At 42.1% G+C, this 18,457-nt stretch overlaps 2 protein-coding genes across 6 annotated transcripts in view; one reads left to right on the plus strand and one right to left on the minus strand.

The window, feature by feature from the left end:
• Nucleotides 1-14,055, plus strand: part of kif26ba (kinesin family member 26Ba) — a 51,908-nt gene extending 37,853 nt beyond the window's left edge. For 3 of the 5 annotated variants that reach the window (XM_049719012.2, XM_049719010.2, XM_049719014.2), the window contains 18 exons: nt 112-301; nt 1,750-1,921; nt 2,676-2,993; nt 3,062-3,241; nt 3,525-3,657; nt 3,772-4,003; nt 4,171-4,272; nt 4,362-4,483; nt 4,668-4,847; nt 4,919-5,169; nt 5,266-5,908; nt 6,162-7,036; nt 7,172-7,404; nt 7,486-7,635; nt 7,760-7,986; nt 8,839-9,113; nt 9,454-9,598; nt 10,492-14,055. In XM_049719012.2, the coding sequence (XP_049574969.1) occupies nt 112-301; nt 1,750-1,921; nt 2,676-2,993; nt 3,062-3,241; nt 3,525-3,657; nt 3,772-4,003; nt 4,171-4,272; nt 4,362-4,483; nt 4,668-4,847; nt 4,919-5,169; nt 5,266-5,908; nt 6,162-7,036; nt 7,172-7,404; nt 7,486-7,635; nt 7,760-7,986; nt 8,839-9,113; nt 9,454-9,598; nt 10,492-10,640 (4,577 nt within the window). In that variant the 3' untranslated portion in view covers nt 10,641-14,055. The remainder of the gene's footprint in view (nt 1-111; nt 302-1,749; nt 1,922-2,675; nt 2,994-3,061; nt 3,242-3,524; nt 3,658-3,771; nt 4,004-4,170; nt 4,273-4,361; nt 4,484-4,667; nt 4,848-4,918; nt 5,170-5,265; nt 5,909-6,161; nt 7,037-7,171; nt 7,405-7,485; nt 7,636-7,759; nt 7,987-8,838; nt 9,114-9,453; nt 9,599-10,491) is intronic. The other 2 variants (XM_049719013.2, XM_049719011.2) reach the window with 1 other exon arrangement.
• Nucleotides 14,056-15,208: 1,153 nt separating this feature from the next.
• Nucleotides 15,209-18,457, minus strand: part of smyd3 (SET and MYND domain containing 3) — a 32,311-nt gene continuing 29,062 nt past the window's right edge. The window contains exons 9-12 of the mRNA XM_049719022.2: nt 18,353-18,440; nt 18,059-18,233; nt 15,595-15,703; nt 15,209-15,438 (exon numbers count right to left, since the gene is read on the minus strand). Of these exons, the coding sequence (XP_049574979.1) occupies nt 15,340-15,438; nt 15,595-15,703; nt 18,059-18,233; nt 18,353-18,440 (471 nt within the window). The 3' untranslated portion in view covers nt 15,209-15,339. The remainder of the gene's footprint in view (nt 15,439-15,594; nt 15,704-18,058; nt 18,234-18,352; nt 18,441-18,457) is intronic.

Below are 18,457 nucleotides of genomic sequence, written 5' to 3' on the forward strand. Positions count from 1 at the left end.
AATACAAAAATCTTTCCAAACTTTTTGGACCTTGAGAATTTGCTTTCAAATGTTATTTGAACTTCCCCTGCTCGTCTCCTAAATTCTTCTTCCATTATTCCACCTTGCAAGTGTCTGGAGGTCGCAGTCGCCTCCATCTGCTGGACCTGGGCAGCTGCGACGTCGGTGTCCTCGGAGGCGGGACGGCCGGGAAAGGCAAGGAGAGCTCTTTGCCCAGCTCGGCGCCTCTGTGCCTTTCCCTGTCAGCCCTCGGCAACGTGATCCTGGCCCTGGTCAACGGGAGCAAACACATCCCGTACAAGTAAGCTTCAATGTGGAAATAAACTCAAGATCACCTGTGAACATGAGACAGGACGAGTAGAAAATGGATGTTACTTACCAACTCAAGCAATAAAATACTGTATCAAGTCCATAGCCTTTAAACATGAATGTTGGCCATGAACATTTTTTGCAAGTAAAAAAAAATCTCTCAATATATTTTTAATGTACTGCAATAACTGTGAAGGCCTGAAACGTCGAGGTATTTCAGTACAAGGTTAACAGTCGAATAAACGAGAGAGCCAGAGTGACATAAAGAAAGAAAAGTAGCATTTCATATTCCAAGGTTTTAGTCAGTGTCAGAAACAACACCTGCTGTTGCATATTTATCACTGCGGTTTTGGGATGAAAGCGACAAGGAGTGAGAAAGATAAACAGTTGAAGAGAGGCAAACAAAAGGCTGAGGACAAACGTGAAAAAGAGCAACAACCCCAAAAATTTCAGTATGCATTAGCGGTTGTACACTATGCAAATCTCCCTCGTTCTACCTTCTCCTGAATTCTGTGTCCTTGTTCTACCTTCCTTCCTGCCTTCCTTTTGAGGCTTTGTGCGCCATGCTGAGTTAATTAAATCACCAACACTACATGGTAAAGCAAGCTCATTGAAGATGGATTCTTACTTTGGGTGGCGCAAGATAATGTGGGATCGGGAAGGGATTTTCACGCCACAAACCTCATGAGAGCACGTGTCACTTCAAGGCTATAGTGTGGGATTACGTGATGGCAATTCATTTTGAATGTGTTTGGTGAGGCTTTGGCCGTGTTTGACAGGAAGCCACATGCATTCGAGAGCTGGATTGAATGTACTCCAATACAAGTATCGAGAAGAGACTGAAATCAATCATTCAATGTCTCCTGTACTCATGTATGTACAAATGTAGTAGTTATATATATATATACTCTGAGAAGGAGAGAGATGGATTGGTTTAACCCTGGAGCAGTAAGCAGTGCGGGTTAAAGAGAAGAGGTCAAGACGAATGTGTTTGAATGCAAATGTGTTTTCAAGAGATATGCCCGCAGGTTGCGTGTTTTTTTAAAAGGGATAACAGCAGGAGATGTATGGTCATGGCACACAAATTGTATACGCGCCAAAAAGGCATGAATGGCTTCAGTAGCATACTTCTTAAACACACTGTGTATTTTCAGTCTCCAATTTTAATCTCCTAAGAGAAAGATAAACTTCCAATATTAGACTGCTTAATATCCGCAGTGCTTCTCTTAAAACCTTTGTGCTTGCTTGCACTAATCCATATATAGAACAGAATATTAGCATTAAATTTGCCTTTCTAATCTGTTCTGCCTCTCAACTCTTCTGTATTAGCACAATCTACTATTTTAAAATATTTGTGACTGATGCTATTAATAACCCTTGTTATGACATCGTCAACGTATCCAGCCCATACCGTGTGCTGTCTTCTGTGTCTGTCTCAAGGGACAGCAAGCTGACCATGTTGCTGAGGGAGTCGCTAGGCAACATAAATTGCCGCACCACCATGATCGCTCACATCTCGGCCTCGCCGGCGGATTTTTCGGAAAGCCTTTCCACCATCCAGATCGCGTCCCGCGTCCTACGCATGAAGAAGAAAAAAACGAAGGTCACCGTGGTGAGTGAATAAAACATTTGCTTCATTCATTTCATTTGCAGTGCACCACCACACAGAGCACACAGTGCCCTTTCTTTGCTATTCAGAAAAATGTTTATAGAAATGTTGGGGGTTTGTATATGTAGACAGCAATGCGCTCTGGCCTGAGAACTGGAACATTTTCATCCTCAGGAATTTAGTGGACTGGTAAACTAATGGCATTTTCTATAACATGCACCTGACACTTTGGTGACAGAAAGACTAGACTTTGATCAGCTAAAAACAGGTCTAAGTTGTGGCGCCGTGGTCTAACACAATATTGGTGGATTTCATAGAGAAACAGGCATATTTTGCACTCCGTTGATATGTGTTAGATGACATCGTATTTTATTTATCTGTGCAGTTGGACAAAAAAACTAATAAATACATTTTTAAATTTATTTTAGTTTTTAGATGGATGGATGAAACAACAGTGCTCACCTCCCAATAAAAGTTAATCAATAAAATAACAGAAAATGCTAAATCCAACTTTAGTCCAAAAATAAACACAAAATTCAATCGCTGTCATCAGAACAAAGAACAAACGTTTTCTGTTCCTAAATTGGGATGATAAAATGAGCGATAACACTGTTTAGACATTTATTTCACATTCTTGGGTGACGAGTCTCAGAAATAGAATTGTTCCTTCTTTCTCTGTCACTCTCCTGAGAAGCAAAAATTTAATCTTGTACAAAAATAGTATTTACTGTGTGCCTGTCATCACATCTTTCCTCAGCAATACACCTCCAGCTCGTCTGGAGGAGAGAGCTCCTGCGAAGAAGGTCGCATGCGTCGGCCCACTCATTTGAGGCCTTTCCATCACCGCGGTGACCCCAACTCAACCGTGCCGCTGCTGCGCCTCTCCAGTGACCAGGACGAACAATACTCAAGTAGCGAGCAGTCATGTGACACCGTCATCTATGTTGGTCCCAACGGGGCCGCGGTATCAGATCGAGAGCTGACAGACAACGAGGGTCCGCCGGAAATTGTGCCAATAATTCCCGCTCTGCTACGAGCAAAATCAGAAACGCTACAAAGTCAGGCGGTCCAGAAGGTAAATGACATTTAGGTCCTGATCCAACATGAATGATCAGATGACTGATTCCTGAAGTTCTGCTTCAGCAGGTGCAGCCTGAACCCGAAAGCCAGGATCAACCAGGTGGTACAGCTCAGGCCCATTGCGCTCAATCGATACTCGGACAGCCATTGGCCACCGTGCCTGAGGAAGGGGCTGAGTGTCTAAAATGTAACACCTTTGCTGAGCTGCAGGAGAGACTGGACTGCATTGATGGCAGTGAGGAGGTGAGGAGTCATATTACACCGAAGCCACCCTGCAAATTTGGAGATAGTGTAGGAACATTTTGAGTAGCGCACCGTCACTGCAACATTATATTTTTCTGTAACCCATGCTGGGCAGCACCTCTACTTCAGTCTACTTGCCCAAATCTATACCGCACCATACTGTGGGGACCCAGAAGACTTTGAGTGAAGTGCAGCAGCTTGGGGAAAAATCGAGAAAAGGATAACAGGACTAAGAGTATTATCAGTCTAGCGTTAAATGTTGTTTGACATTCATTCTGCTCAGGTGGCAAAGTTTCCCTTTGAGGAGGTTTCGGTCTGCAAGCAAGAATCCAAAGAGCCGTGTTTCCCCTCTACAGACTCAATCGCTCCTGCTGAGAATGCATCTGCCGCTCCGTTAAACACAGAGGCCATAACAGGTGAATTATTTGCATTCAAATAAATAGGGCCATTGAAGTCTTTTTTTTCTCCTCTGTTTCCTCATCTTATTGATAATTATCCAATACCAAAAGTACCTAATGAATTTCCTGCAGGCGGTGGAGTCCAGCTCTCCTCCTCCTCAACAGAAACGTCCAGAAGGAAAACAAATGATGAGCAGCTGCAAGATATAAAGGAGGTGGTGGAGGAGGCAGAGCTAGCTCAGACCATGATCCACAGTCTGACACAGAGTTCCGGGTCCACCCTCGTGTCTGGGAGTAGGAATGTTGCAGGAAGCAACGTCTCGAACCCTCTGCACAGGGCCAAGACCACACACCAACATGATAGGTGAGACAACATTGAATCACCACTACTCAAACTCCAATCACAACCAACTAATCTTAACCAAACTATAGTTTGCTTGATTATCCTTTTATAATTCATCTCATTGAGGTGTACTCAATTAACTCACCTAAGGTATTTTGTTGTTAAAAAACATAATCTCATCTGGACAGTCGTGACAGTGTGACCATGGGAGTTAACACTGAGGGGAAAGCAAGGCCACTTGGGTCACCGCGCCTTGGGATTGCCAGTCTGACGAAAACTTCAGAATACAGGTGAGGTTCAATTTAAAAAAAATAAGTTTTGTGTGATGCTAAAGACGCATATGAAAAGAAAACGTGGTAATACTTCTGGGTGTTCCCAGGCCTCCGTCCTCCCCGTCTCAGCGGTGTAAAGTGTACACTCAGAAGGGAGTGATACCAGCAACATCTCCACTGTCCTCACACACTCAGGATGAACAAGCAACAGAAGCTTTGACCTCAGACAGTATGTCTTTCCACACATCTTCCGATTATGTGTTTATTACAAGCCGATTTAGTAGAAAATTCACATATTAAAAAGTCCAAATACTCATAGTTTTTCTTATCAGTATAGAAAATTACCTCAGGACTGGTTGCCGGTCAATGGTAGGGCCGTACTAAATAAATTCAATGTGTTTTCTACAATACAGACAGTCTGGCCGCAGACAGCGGTCGTTCCTCCACCGAGTGTCCACTGTCCAGAACATCTCCTGTTGGTATGAGTCCACAAGTCAAAGATCCGACTCCATCCCTGTCTACCAGCTTGGGCTCTGCAGAAACACTCTGTGATGATGACGTCCCTCCGATACCCTTGGATACACACAGGGATGGTGAGTGAAATACTTTTTGGCTTTTACAACTGAAGGGAAGATCTGAAATAAAACACGCATGACCACTGCAGGACTAGCTGGACATCACTTGCTGTGTGAGGAGCTATCAATAGATGAGGAGGCACTCGATGACACAGCTCTCATGATGACGCAGCGTCTAACCTGTCGTCCACCGAGCATTATCAGCTTCAATAGTGACTGCTGCTCTGTGGACGTCCAGGCCAGTGGAGTGCTCACAAGCCCGGTAGAGGATGGAGCTTCAGAGAGCTTTCGTGTGATTGCAACAAGCTCTGAGGTTACAGAGGTTGTCGCCATGGCAGAGGTTGGTGTGTTTGACACGTTTAATATTTGGGTTTGAAATACACCTTGTGCAAAGCTAATGAAATATATATGATGGTCACACTAAATTCTTCCACAGGTGGCAATGGCCAAGCTCCGCATGGACGGGGATACGATTGTCTCAGTGATGACCCCTATCTCCTCCTGGATGAGTGATCTGAGTGCGTGCAGTGAGGGTGATCACTCACTTCACAGCTTCAGCCAGTCTCAAAGTCATCAAGGGGAAGCCTTGGCTGAAGCCAACCAAATTTCCTTGGGATTGGATGGGTCAGGAGATAACGGAAGCCGTGGACGTTTTAGAAGAGGGAGTCTAGAAGGAGCGCTGTCAGAAAACAGAGGGGAGAAGGGAATGCCAACCAAGGACAGATTGAGAAAAATGCCTCCATCTATGGCTAAAACAACCATCCAGTCTTTGACAGCACTTGGGAACCTCTCTACCTTCAAGAACCCAACCAGTACTCACCCTTGTGTAGCTATCAAACAGATGGCTGTGCATCAACCAATAATCTGCTCCTCACCGACAAAATTTAACACAGAGCAGTTAGCTTCCATTTCCAGTGAAATGAGCTTTGAGGACCCCTGGCTGATGCGTGGTATGGAGGATGGGAGGCCCAATGAAGAAGTCAGGCCAGTGAAGAGGGAGGCGGAGCATCCAAAGAGCCAATCAGGGCAGAAGATTGAAGCAGCTGGAAATGGAAACATTGAGAAATTCTGCAGGGATGGTGAGAAAATACACATCTTTTGACTCGACTACTCACAAAATGAGTTTTGCTTTGTTTAAATTTTATGGGCCAGTCGATTAGTCACCAGACAAGAAATAGCCTGTTAGCTTTCAAAAAGAAATCAAGAACTTAATTAATATTGCAGTTCAATATTGGGAGAAGTCTATTTTGATTATTAATAATATTAATGAAGCAGATTATGCGTGGAATGTTGATTACAAAGTGAATAACTGACTTTCAATTCTTTTGTCAGCCATTGAAGATCATGGTGGCTCTAGTTCAGGCGCAGAGGTGATATCATCTCCAGACTCCTTCAAGAGAGTGGTGGATGGCTGTGAGATGGTCACTAGTCTTGCTCAAGGAGAATGCTTGGTTGATAACTACAAACCAGAAATCTATCGAACTGCCAGTCTCCCTCGTGCCTGGCATCGGCTGAACCGCCAAGACGGTTTAGAAAACACAACAGAGTACAGGAATATTGGTACCACCTCTTCAACTCCCTGCAGTCCACGAGCCACACTTGACCGCCGGGGTTCGACTGGAAAACAAGGATTTTTCTCCCACAAGAAGGGAGGGATGCCACCTTTGCCACCTGTACGCAAGTCCAGCCTTGACCTACGCAACAGGGCAGCCAGTCCACTCCACCAGCCCATCCATGAGGTCTCCATACCGGGCAGTTCTACAGATGATCCATGTGGCACCAGACAACGTGGCTCCAGTATTGACAGTAGTAGACTCTTTAGCGCAAAGCTGGAGCAACTTGCGAGCAGAACTAACTCTCTTGGTCGAGCCAACAGTGGATCGCACCATTATGACTGCTTGTCCCTGGAAAGGGCTGAAAGCCTCCGAGGGGGAGGATCAAAGGGAGATGGTACCATACCTCGTACCGGTCGCAGCCTCACTCGTGCCGGAAACGGCGCTGGAGGTAGTCCCGGTACATGTAGTGCTCCGCAGTCGCCTGCCAAATCAAGTGGTCAGTCAAAGATTTCTGCTGTCAGTAAGCTACTGATGACCAGCAGTCCCAAAGCCCGAAGTCTGTCTGCCTCCAGCACCAAGACTCTCAGCTTTTCTACCAAGTCTCTGAGCCAAGCCTCGAATAGAAGCTCGAGCCTTCCCCCAAATGGAAAGGTATGACTTTATCTGCTACCTTGACTTACAATTGTGATTTACTGATTGGGACAAACAGTCAAAAAGGACCTAGAGAAGGCCAAAATTATGTCCAGACGTTCACATTCAGACTAAGCTCTGCATCTCCTTCCACAGCCACAAAGCAGCATTCAAGTTCCTGTGCAGCAGCAGGGACCCTCTCCGGCATCGTGGTCTACGCAGTCTCTGAGCCGCAGTCGAGGAGGAAGTTTGGCTGCCAAGCTTCCCCTGCGGGCTGTCAACGGCCGTATCTCAGAGCTTCTCCAAGGAAGTGGCGGTTCACGTTCCAGGAATCATGCCCAGGGAGGAGGTGTTGATCCAGCAGAGGAAAAAGTCACTGGAGGGGCAAGGTTGGCCAGTTTTAACCTATCAAAGATTTTCTCTTGAGTAGAAATAGAGAGATCTTCTGACAATATTTTGTGACATGGCAGTGGTGGGGCACTGGTAGCAGGCGGTATTGCTGGAGGAGGCACAGTGGAGGAAAGAGCACCAGCAGTCCAAAGCCTTCCATCTCCCTACAGCAAGATCACTGCTCCGAGAAAACCGCATCGATGCAGCAGTGGCCATGCCAGCGACAACAGGTATCTGTGCAGTCATACTGAACCTTTCACCTTGAGTTCAGAGTGCATTGGCGGGGTCAACTTTTTCTACTTATATATATATATGCTATTTTCTAAAAACGGGTCTTATTTTGGCATCTAACAGCAGCGTACTGAGTGGCGAACTGCCTCCGGCCATGGGGAAGACGGCCTTGTTCTATCACAGCGGTGGCAGCAGCGGCTACGAGAGCATGCTAAGAGATAGCAGCGAGAACACAGGAAGTACTTCCTCGGCTCAAGACTCGCTTAGTGAGCACAGCTCAGCCACCACCTCCTCCAGACGCAGCTCCAAGAGCAACAAGAAAAGCAGGAGCAATACTGGATACTTAGGAGGTGAGGTCTTTGACTGCTTGTTAGCAGAATTGTGCAAAAAAATAAATTAAAAAAAATAGAAGAAATTTTAGTTTGCAAACATGCACCCTTGGATTTTAGTTTTTGGATCTCCAAAAATATTATCATGAGAAATTGGCTTTTCTAAAGGTCTGTAATTTTTAAGCAAGCCTTCAGTTACGGTATTATTTTTATTAATGACATTCATATTTTTACATTTGTCACTTGCTAAAGTACAACTATTTTCTAATCTCTCAAATGTATCATTGTAATATCCTTACTTTTTGCATCCTCTTAAGAGCAAGGCTAACATGCTCACTCAGCAATTCCAACAGCACAAAGAATTGCACTTGCGACCAGTACTTCAGACCATCGATTGTAAGCCGTAAAAGTCCAAAAAGTGACAAAGTGTAGTCTTAGGGGTGTCAAAAGCAGTGAAAGTAGAAATAAAATGTATGTGTGTGAGTGTGTTCAGGAAATATGCTTGCACAAGGAGTCAGGTAGGAAAGGTGACCTGGACCAATCATGTGTGAAATGGTAGAGGGGAACTGCTGCTGCTGGCTATAATGAATCTACATTCACGAGCACATTACGCAGGAGCCTTTATTATGGCTGCCAAATCACAGGCAGTACTTGAGCATGACAATGGATATGTGCGTCAAATCAGCTTTGACACAGACAGCTCAGCAAAGTGCACGTCTCATTATCGATACAAATTGGAATAACCTTTTCGTTGTGCTACTGGAGTGCAGAATCACCTCCTGGCAGGTGGATTTGTTGGCATTTTGGAAAGCTTGCTCACTGTCAAAAAAGTCTGCTCCAAGGTATCTTTGACATTTTTCTATATAAATTTAGGTCTCCAGCGTCGTCGTCTAATTCCGGCACTGACCTTGGACTCCTCCACGTCTCCTCACCGCTCGGCCAAACAGGCCGCCACGTCCTCTTCTTCCTCCTCCTCCAGCCCGGGGGCATGTTGGGTGGACGGACCACTGGGGCCGCCCGCCTCTGCAAACCTACGAGGTCCGGGAGCTGCCACAACAGAGGCCTTTGAGATCAAGGTGTATGAGATAGATGACGTTGAGCGGCTGCAGAGGAGGAAGGACAAGGTTGAGACCAAGGTGGAGACCAAGGTGGGACGAAAAACGACATGAATTATATATAAGCAATATTTGAACGTAATATAGGCTATTTGTTTTTTTTAAGCAAATGCGCCACACTGAATGCCAACTACAATTTATAGTTGAGCGTTTAGCTGCCACACATTAATCTGACATGAAATGATGGCGGTGTTTCACAGAAAGGAAAGCATGAAATTAGATTTCTCTGTAGGTTTCTTCTGAGAAGCACTTAAATTTCAGCTGTGCCTGTTAGGCTGCTCGGTGCCACAGCAGAGCTCTTGAGGGGTTTGTGAGAAAGTATGTGAGTACTTGAATAGATTGTGCACTCATTTTGTGGCTGTGTGTTTATCAGGTTTACGTCAGTGGCAAGCTTCGCCTGCAGGAGCACCGTCAGCAGCGCATCAGCGAGGTCCGAGCCAAATACCAATGCTTGAAGAAAGAGCTGGAACAAACCAAACAGCACCTGATGCTGGAGCCTCAAACATGGACCGCCGAGTGTAAGTTTCTCACATGGTTTTAATGATGATATCTGTCTATACTGTGTTGAATGGTAGATTTCATGCATTTGAAATTTGTTTTCCCTTCTGCTGACTGATTCCTCTGAACAATAAGATCCCTCAGATGCTGTGCAAGCTCTTTGACATGGCTCAATTAGTGAAGCCTAGCTTTCAAAGCAAACATGGTGATGTGGCATTTAGCTGCACTGCTGCATGCAAATGCAACATTTATCAACATATGCAAGTGAAGTGAAAAATTTGCTCCGACATCAGCTACATCGCCTTCATGTGTCACATGAAGAGCAGCAGTCCAGTAAGTCAGTGGTTCCGAGGAGATCATTTAAATTGTGATGATGAACTCACTCATCATTGTAAGTGATTAACAGCAACCACATAGCTAACATTATGGGTGACAACTCAATAGAGAATCTTAATTAGATACTTGGGCAGAGAAGTGTGATGAATGTGGCAGTATATGACTTTGCATGAGGGTTCAATGTGAGGGCAACAACGTCAGGGCTCACAAACTGGATGTGCTGCTTTTCTTTGGATGAATGAGGATGGCAATGCGGGACGTGACGGGACTCTGCCAGAAGCTTCTCAGTGCAATCACATAAAGATGGACATTACAGCCGGGTTAAAGTGCATAAAAGCCTCATTACTAAGATGAAGTGGTGCAAAAAAATACATAAGCAGTGGCCTCCACTGATAAGAGTCATTGCAAATCAATACAAAGTAGCACTTAACGCGATGATGCAACACTCATTGAGGATCGCTGATTGGTTTGATGTGCATGAAAATGTTTGACGCTCACCGGATCTCAACATACTTACTGTTAAAGGAATTCGAGTCACTCACTTTGAACCTGAAGTTGTTTTCTTCTCCTCATACAGTCGAGCTGCAGCAGGTTTACGAGGTGGACTCACTGGAATATTTGGAAGCGCTGGAGACGGTGACGGACAAACTGGAGAATAGAGTGAACTTCTGCAAAGCTCACCTCATGATGATCACTTGCTTTGACGTGTCATCCAGACATCGGTAGATGCACGGCGAGGTGGCTGAACACCTTTTCTGTCAATGTAGAAACCGCTGCCAAATAAATACTTCTCGTCTGGGATAATTGAAAGAAGGGTTCTTGTGATGGACTGAGCCAATCTTCTACACTTCTTCTCCACGTGTAGGTAAGCGGGACAAGTGATGGATGAATCAATTGGAGATGTACAATAGGTAAATGGCCGTTGGGGAGAGCCTGTCTTCATCTGGAAGGACAAAACAGCTGAAGAAGCAGTTTACCATGAAGCTTTCAAACAACCAACTGGTGGCAAATGACCCATATTGCCATCTTTTTTTTAATACAGAGGTACAAAACAAGAAATTGGGGCCCACAGCATGCCCCTTTGTTCAATTATTAAAAAAGACCAAGAAGTAGTCAGCAGTCAGAAGGATAAATAAACTCAATGAGAAAAAGTGCCTTGTTAACGCTTCAAGAATACCAAGACTCTCCTTGATTTTTTGTCTACATACAGTATGGTGCTAGCATAGGAAAATATACAAAGATGAGCATCTTTGATAGATTCATCGCCATCTGGAAATGCGATGTACTTCTTTGTGTGGGTTTAATTTATGTGGGAGCCAGGCCCCCGCCAAGTACACCTGAGCTGCCATAAAAAAGTGAATTCAGCCATATGTGGGGGTCTTTTATGATTTATCCATCTTTTGTCTATAGTGCTTGTCTTTGTTATGGTCGAAGGTGAGATAGAGCCTAATCCACCAGTCTCTAAACTCAGTGTTGCCTTGAGATTTTAATTGACTTCTTTCAAGACCACCTTAGCCACTCGAAAAAGGTTGTTAAATCATCTTTCCATATCGAAATGCCAAAAATCTGTTCCAGCCTCCGTTTAATTTTTAAAATAGCACTCTATTTTCCTGCACTTTACAAGTACATATAGTAAAAACTATAAAATGCAATGTCATAATTCACACTGCGTTTCTTTCTTTGGACAAAGACATTATCTGCTGTGATATTCTTCTGGTTTTATATTTAGTTTGACAATAAAGCCCCTGGGAGTCATTAAAAAGTTTGAAACTTCTTTAATTTTATTTTCACTTGTATCTCAAGGCAACACTGTACCGTGTGCAGAATATTAAAAACCGCAGGGCTCTACAAACCTGACACAATGAAATTGTTTGTTTTGTGCCACCCCATCAAGCTTCTAACTAACCCGAACACTTCTCATACAAGATGTTTTACATGTTGAGGACATTGGCCAAGAGACCTAAATTAAGTAACTTAAAAAGATACAAAAAGAACAAATGGAATCAGGTTATTTATAAAACTAAAAAAGGATCAAATATATGGTGGCACTTCAGTGGAAATGCAAGTTATTTATTTTGGTGGCTTGTTGAGCTTGACTTTCTACTCTCAAAATGCCTGTGCTGCTCATGATGTGATGGCTTTTCCGTGTTCACGAAGCAGCCCAGGAATGTTTCATTCCCGTCGGCGCATCCATTGATCGACGCTTGTCTGTTATTTGTATCCGTGTCGTACGGCTCTATTTGTAAAGAAACTCAATGACTTGTCAGTGTGTGTGTTTTATATTAATGGAAGGCAATGGGACCATGTAGAGATGCTAACCGCATTCGGTTTTACTTTGGGGACATTATGCGTCTTGCGTCTGCGGTTCATTCGAGATGACAGTTTTCTTGACGCTATGTCACGGATCTGCAACGAATCAGCTAATGAAGCCTAACCGACGTGAAAACCTCAGAGACACAACATTGGACTGAGAACTATTGGCCATGGAAAATAGAGCTTACATTTAATTGAACAATGCCTTTATTTAGATAAGTATTACAATATCACCGGGACAAAGTTGCAAGTTTTAGTCTAGAAATTAGAATAAGGAATTATGGCCTCCAAAAAGTAGCAGTAGTTATGGCTGTCAGTGCAAACAAATATTCTAAAAATGTATTCATATATAATCAAATTAAAGAGGACTTTAGTTAGGGATAAAAATTCAGAGGCGGTGATTTCTGCTGGGTTCCATGTCTTTTACATGATTTTATATTCTTCTCTATGGTGCTTGAGATGTTTATGCTCTAAATGTTTGTACAAATATAAATTCATGAAAGAGTGATTTGTGTCAGAAACAACCTTTAAAAAAAAAAAATCTTGAACATCACTACAGCAGCTTCGATGCTTCACTACCCCTCCTCCTTCTCCTGAGCAATTTGTTTCTCAGTGTTCAATGTATGCCAAATTGGAGGAGATAATGTAACAGAGTAGCAGGATATAAACTGTGTGAGGTTTTGGACCTTTTCATGGCTGGCTGACTTAAGTGAAAGTCATTTATCTACACATGCAGAGGCAGACTGGAGGTAATCTCCTGGGAACAGCAAAAACGCTAATGTATGTTTGATAAACTGGCCTTTCGAAGTGTTTATACAGAGAGTACAACATCAGAATGTTTCTTATTTTCTTTCTCATAGTGGATCAAAGTCTATTTATTTCAGCTATTGATGTGTATTTATTTAAGCCTTATGATGTTTAAAGGTTACTATGCATTTAGGATGAAAAAAGATAACTGTATATATGTTGCCAAACACACTAAATATACTAAATATGTTATTAATGCCCAAAATGATTCATTCACTGGCCATACTTACTGTTAAAGTGGGTCTTTAAGCTAAAAAAAATATACAATGAAGTCAACTGATGGTAAAATGTAATTGAAATAATAATTGAAATTATATGCTATTCTCATTTTTTTTTTTTTTCAGTTTGTAAAACATTCCATGTTCAAAATTAGTCCAATTTGGCTAGATGTTAAGATGATGCTTAAGGTAAAACAAATTGTTGAAAAAAAAAAACCCGATGGCAACGTACAATATGTTTAATGTTGTTTAACGATCATTTCCAGTCAAAACATGTCCAGGGTATAAATAATTTGAGGTTCAACTGTATATATTGTGCACATATCACATTTATACTAGCCTATTATTCCTTTTGGCCATGGTTGAAGACTAAACTGAAAATATGGAAAATAGTTAAATAAATCTTAGTGTATGTAACATTATTTACACGAACCAGCCTGGTGTGATAAATGGTAATGTTATGGAAATCCCCTTCTTGAGGTGGGTAAATGGCCAAAAAAATGTGTCTTATGTTTGTGGATGTGAGAGTTATCATATCGTTACATGTCAAAAAACAAGACAACTTATTTGTTTCAAGTCTGTTTTTTTTTCAGGTTTTTTTTTTTCAGTCATAAGTGCCAATCTGCAGAACAGATGAGCTAACAATGTCATAAAAAAATGGAGATCAGTGTGAAAATTCAGAAGCGCATCAAGTGTGATATTCTCTGTGCATGATTCAAGGCTGGAACTGTCTTTTGACACAGCGTGCTGATGGACAAAAAAGATGGCCGAATGTAAATAAAGGAATGTATTCAAAAATTTAACGTGTGTTTGCTTTCTTGGAAAAGTTCAACTATGCAATACAATCTACTAGTGTTGCGCAAAAGCATAGCAGATCCTCAAAAAAAAAAGTCTCAAAGTGGTGTGCTGGCTCTCTCTAATAGCACGCAAAAGAATCACTTCATTAAAGTGTTTTTGTGTTGCATGCTGCAGAATTTTAATGTTGGAGCAACAGTTTAACAAAGAGAGGTTATGAATATAATTTGAAGTGTTGGGCGAATGAGAGAGGGAAAAGTGACAGGCTGTGAGAGTGACGACAGTAAATCTGGTTTAATGGCCTGTGCCAGTTGATGGCAGAAAGAGGAAACAATAACCACTAAAAAGAGACATGGAGGGAGATGTAGTGTGACGTTTCTATTGTTGGGCTGTCTTTAGGGTCAGAATTTTGTATTTTATAAAGTCTACCTCAAGCATTATTACTATTAAATTATTTTATTGAATAAATTTGAAAAGGCAATCGTCCAATGATTCTTAAAAAAAAATCTCACATTTTTGAAAATTACAGTTAATCCTTCAAGCAGCTGTTATTTTTCCTGAATAGGATAAACCAAATATTAACATATGGAACTGGAAACTGCAACCTAATGAAATACTGTAATCCTTTTTATTAAATGCTTATTCGTAACCGATGAGGGTAATTGGACTGATATAGCTCTTGCATCATATACTATTGGAAAATAATAATCTGAACAACTATGGTAAAGTGCCAGTTATTCACAGCTGACTAATCGACGAGTCTTTTCTATGTAGATAGCGAAAAGTGTCAGAAATGCAAAACCTTTTATTTGTGAAAGCAGACAATGTCACAGTAATCCTCCCATAACCCATAAACACACACTTTACGCTCCCAGAGGAAATGTTGTCATCCTTTTAACAAAGAGGCAACCGTGTGTGTGTGTGCGCGTGCGTGTGAAGCATGACCACATTGCCACATTCCATCACAGACACTCTTCAGCCTTAACGCACACTGACAGAATAACCCACACAATAACAGGGATTATCATGGGAAGTGTGTGATGGATATGTGGTGAGGGGAGGATGGATGTTTTGAGAAGCTGCCTTTGCTATAAACACACATACACAAGCCAAACTAACTCACCGCAATGGAATCAAGAGATTAGACACAAGAGACAAGAGTCTCATACAAACGGACTTGAACTGTATTTGATGTCAGGTTTTGCAAACAAACTAGGAGCCCTCATGACATCAAGCTGTTCAAAGAAAGAGAAACTTTTACAGGTTGCCTTGAATTACATCATCAAGTTGATTTATCGATTCATCTCTAAGCGACATTCTTCCATCTTGACCAACAAATCAGACACCAAGTGGTGATCAATTCCATGGGTGATCTTGAGGATTTCAAAGGCCTGGTGGACAGATAAGAAAACACTTTCACTTAGTCATTTTCAAAACAAACTAAAGGTCAGGGCGATTTGACTTTTGGGTGAAATGTCAGGATGAACTAAAAACTTACTACAAACCTTTACGGGGGATTGTTGGGAATCTACAGTTGTCGTACAAACCTGTTTGAAAGTGTCCAGTGCATCTTGAATGCGCTCCAAATAATGCTGCAGCTTTGCAACTCTCATTAGCTGGACTCCGTGGACGGGATGGGGATCAGGGTAGTAAAGTCTTCAGAACAAGAAGAGCGAATTGGATTAAAGCAAATATGACCTTGAAAAGCTGCAACAAGAAGTTATAGTCTACAATTGTTAATTCTTTTAGCCATATAGTTGACATTTTTTGCATCTCTCACGGATTTATTTCTGAACAGCTGCAACAGAAGAATTTGCATACTGTTAGCATTCATTTTGAACACGTGAAAGATGGCAAGCAAGCACCATGCAAGATTTTGCTTGTTTACCTGGGAATTAATTTGAATTTGTTTAATGGTGTCAAACACAGCCCCGATCCGTTTGTTCACACCAACACACACGTACAGTACAACTGTGCATAAATAAATGAATCATGATATATAAAGGGAAATTGTGGTTTCATAATTTATACACACCAGCCTTAATGCAGGAAAATGTTTTGAGTATTTGTCCTCTATTTTTTTCTCTACTATCACGCTCCCTCCTCGCCTCCTTTTCATTTAAATTCATGCAGCTAGTTCCAGGGATTAAAGTGGGTGACACTCTGCCTTCTCCCCTCTCCTGCAGTCTTCCCTCCTAAGCCTTCCCTTCCATTTACTCCTCTGTCCCCCAACCAGGCACTGTCTTGATTATCCATGCCAAATGATTCGATGTAACCTCGCTAAAGCCGCAAGAAAATGCTCCAGATGAAGTCGAGTGAGACTAAAAACCCTCTCTAGGGTCGGCTCAATCTCCGCTATAGCTGCGGGTGTGAATTCAGTGCAGCAGCTTGAATGGGACTTATTTGATTCTAAAGAATATGAGGCTGAACAACAACACTGCACACACAAGCAAACTGGATATTGGCAGAATTATTTTATAGGTCAAGAGAAGCCCTTTGACAATATTGTGTCAGGTCATGGGCACCTTACAGGAGCTTGGTGACACTGTTAAGAGTCGACATTGCGGGCAACTTTCATCTGAATCCTTTGCTTGTGAAATAAAGCCAAACCCACCAGTGACGTGTTTTTATGTTGTAATTAATAATAATTAAATAACATCAGCGTAAATGCTCTATAATTGAATACTGCAACACAGTTTTATATTAATTTCACAAACAAGCCCAATGTTTTTACCTTCAAGGCTAACTAGCTGATAATCGCAGAGCCAAGCAATTACCAAATTCCTCCCTGTCCCTGTTAGGAACGCCATCATTAAACGGGAAGTTCAAAGACTAAATCGGTCTTACTGTTGAATGAATAATAACAAGTTACAATATTGATTTAATTAGCGAGACGGCGAGTCAAGCGGCCACGTCGAGCAAATAAACACACATGCAGAAGCAACTCCAATTATGTTTCATCTTTGAATGCACACACTGGCAGTGATTACAATTATTTCATTAGGGTCCCCCCCCTTTATTTTCCTCCCCGGGGAGTAAATAGGTTTATGTGGAAGGCAGCTCGTTAGAAGGCCACAGCTCTGGGCTATGAGAATGAGAAGAGGGCACCGAGGAGACGTTGACACTTGTGGAAGGAGGCACGCATGCATTTCCAGGGAAATCCAGTGGAAAATAGAATTCTCGAGATGTTTGTGAGAGGAAAGCAAGGATTATCTTTGTGAATGCAAATGCGGAGGAGAGATTAGTTATAGTCTGCCTAATTGTGTTTTGTATTCTGGCCAAAGCTATAATGAATGCAGCTTTAATTTAAATGAGCAACGCCGTACATTCATTCTTGCAAAAGACCAAATGGAATACATTTGCATGATATTCACTCCGTTGCTACATTGTTTGCGCAATATTGTCTTCCAAGTATAAAACTAAATAGAAAACATGGTAGCATGTGAAATATGGACACAAGGCTCCCCGTTTAAAGCGAGAAAATATTTGTACTGAGGAGATATTCTGTAGCAGAACAATGCCTCTAAATTCTAAAGTGAAAATGGTGGAAAAAGTCAAAATGGAAGAAAGGAATACAGAATGTGGGAAGGATAGAAAATAGAGAGAGACGTTGACTTGCTGCAGCAACTGGAGCAGCACAGATAAAAAGTCAAGTTTAAAGAACGTCACAACACACACTTTCCAGCTCCTATTTTAAGATCTTTCTCACTTGGGATCTTGAGATTTTCTTTTTCTTTGGCTTTTGTGTTTTTTTTTGTCACGCTACCACAACAATGTACCAGTGATACAAAGAAGAGAAAATATGTGATGATAACCACAGATAAGAAATTGAATTATTTGCTTGACTTCAATGCATCATGAGCCACCACAACCAAGTATTTCTCTCTCCAACGCAAGATCTCCAGGACATAAAACAAAAATATTTTTTTAGGTGAACATTTTTGTTGTTTGGCACTGCTGTGGCAAAACAAAAAATCTCATAACATATATAAACACTGCGCTTCTTCTCACCTATAAACTGGAAGTGTCCTCTCCCCGTGTTTTGTGGCTTCTTCCCATTGAGCAAGGTGAACGGCACAATCCAGAGCCATATCGGTCAATCGGAGCTTGTAGAGGTTTTCATCAGGCACGTCAGCACCCTCGGTTGATAAAAGACGTGTACAACTCTCTCGAAGGCTTTGCCAATCTGAAGAATTATTTGAGAAAGAAACTATTGCTACTGGATTGGAATGCTTGGATTTAAGAGGAGCCGAATGTAACCGAAAGGAAATGTTAATGAATTAACATCATTGTGCTAAAAGCTACCTGAGGCTGCCTTCATTTCTTCTAATTTGGGTAAAGCCTCCTTCAACTTTAGCCATGTTGTCTGTTCACCAGACTGCATGAGTCTGTCCTGGAAAAGAGAGGAAA

The sequence above is a fragment of the Syngnathus scovelli genome, chromosome 4, assembly GCF_024217435.2.
Source record: "Syngnathus scovelli strain Florida chromosome 4, RoL_Ssco_1.2, whole genome shotgun sequence".
In the NCBI taxonomy this organism is placed as follows: domain Eukaryota; kingdom Metazoa; phylum Chordata; class Actinopteri; order Syngnathiformes; family Syngnathidae; genus Syngnathus; species Syngnathus scovelli.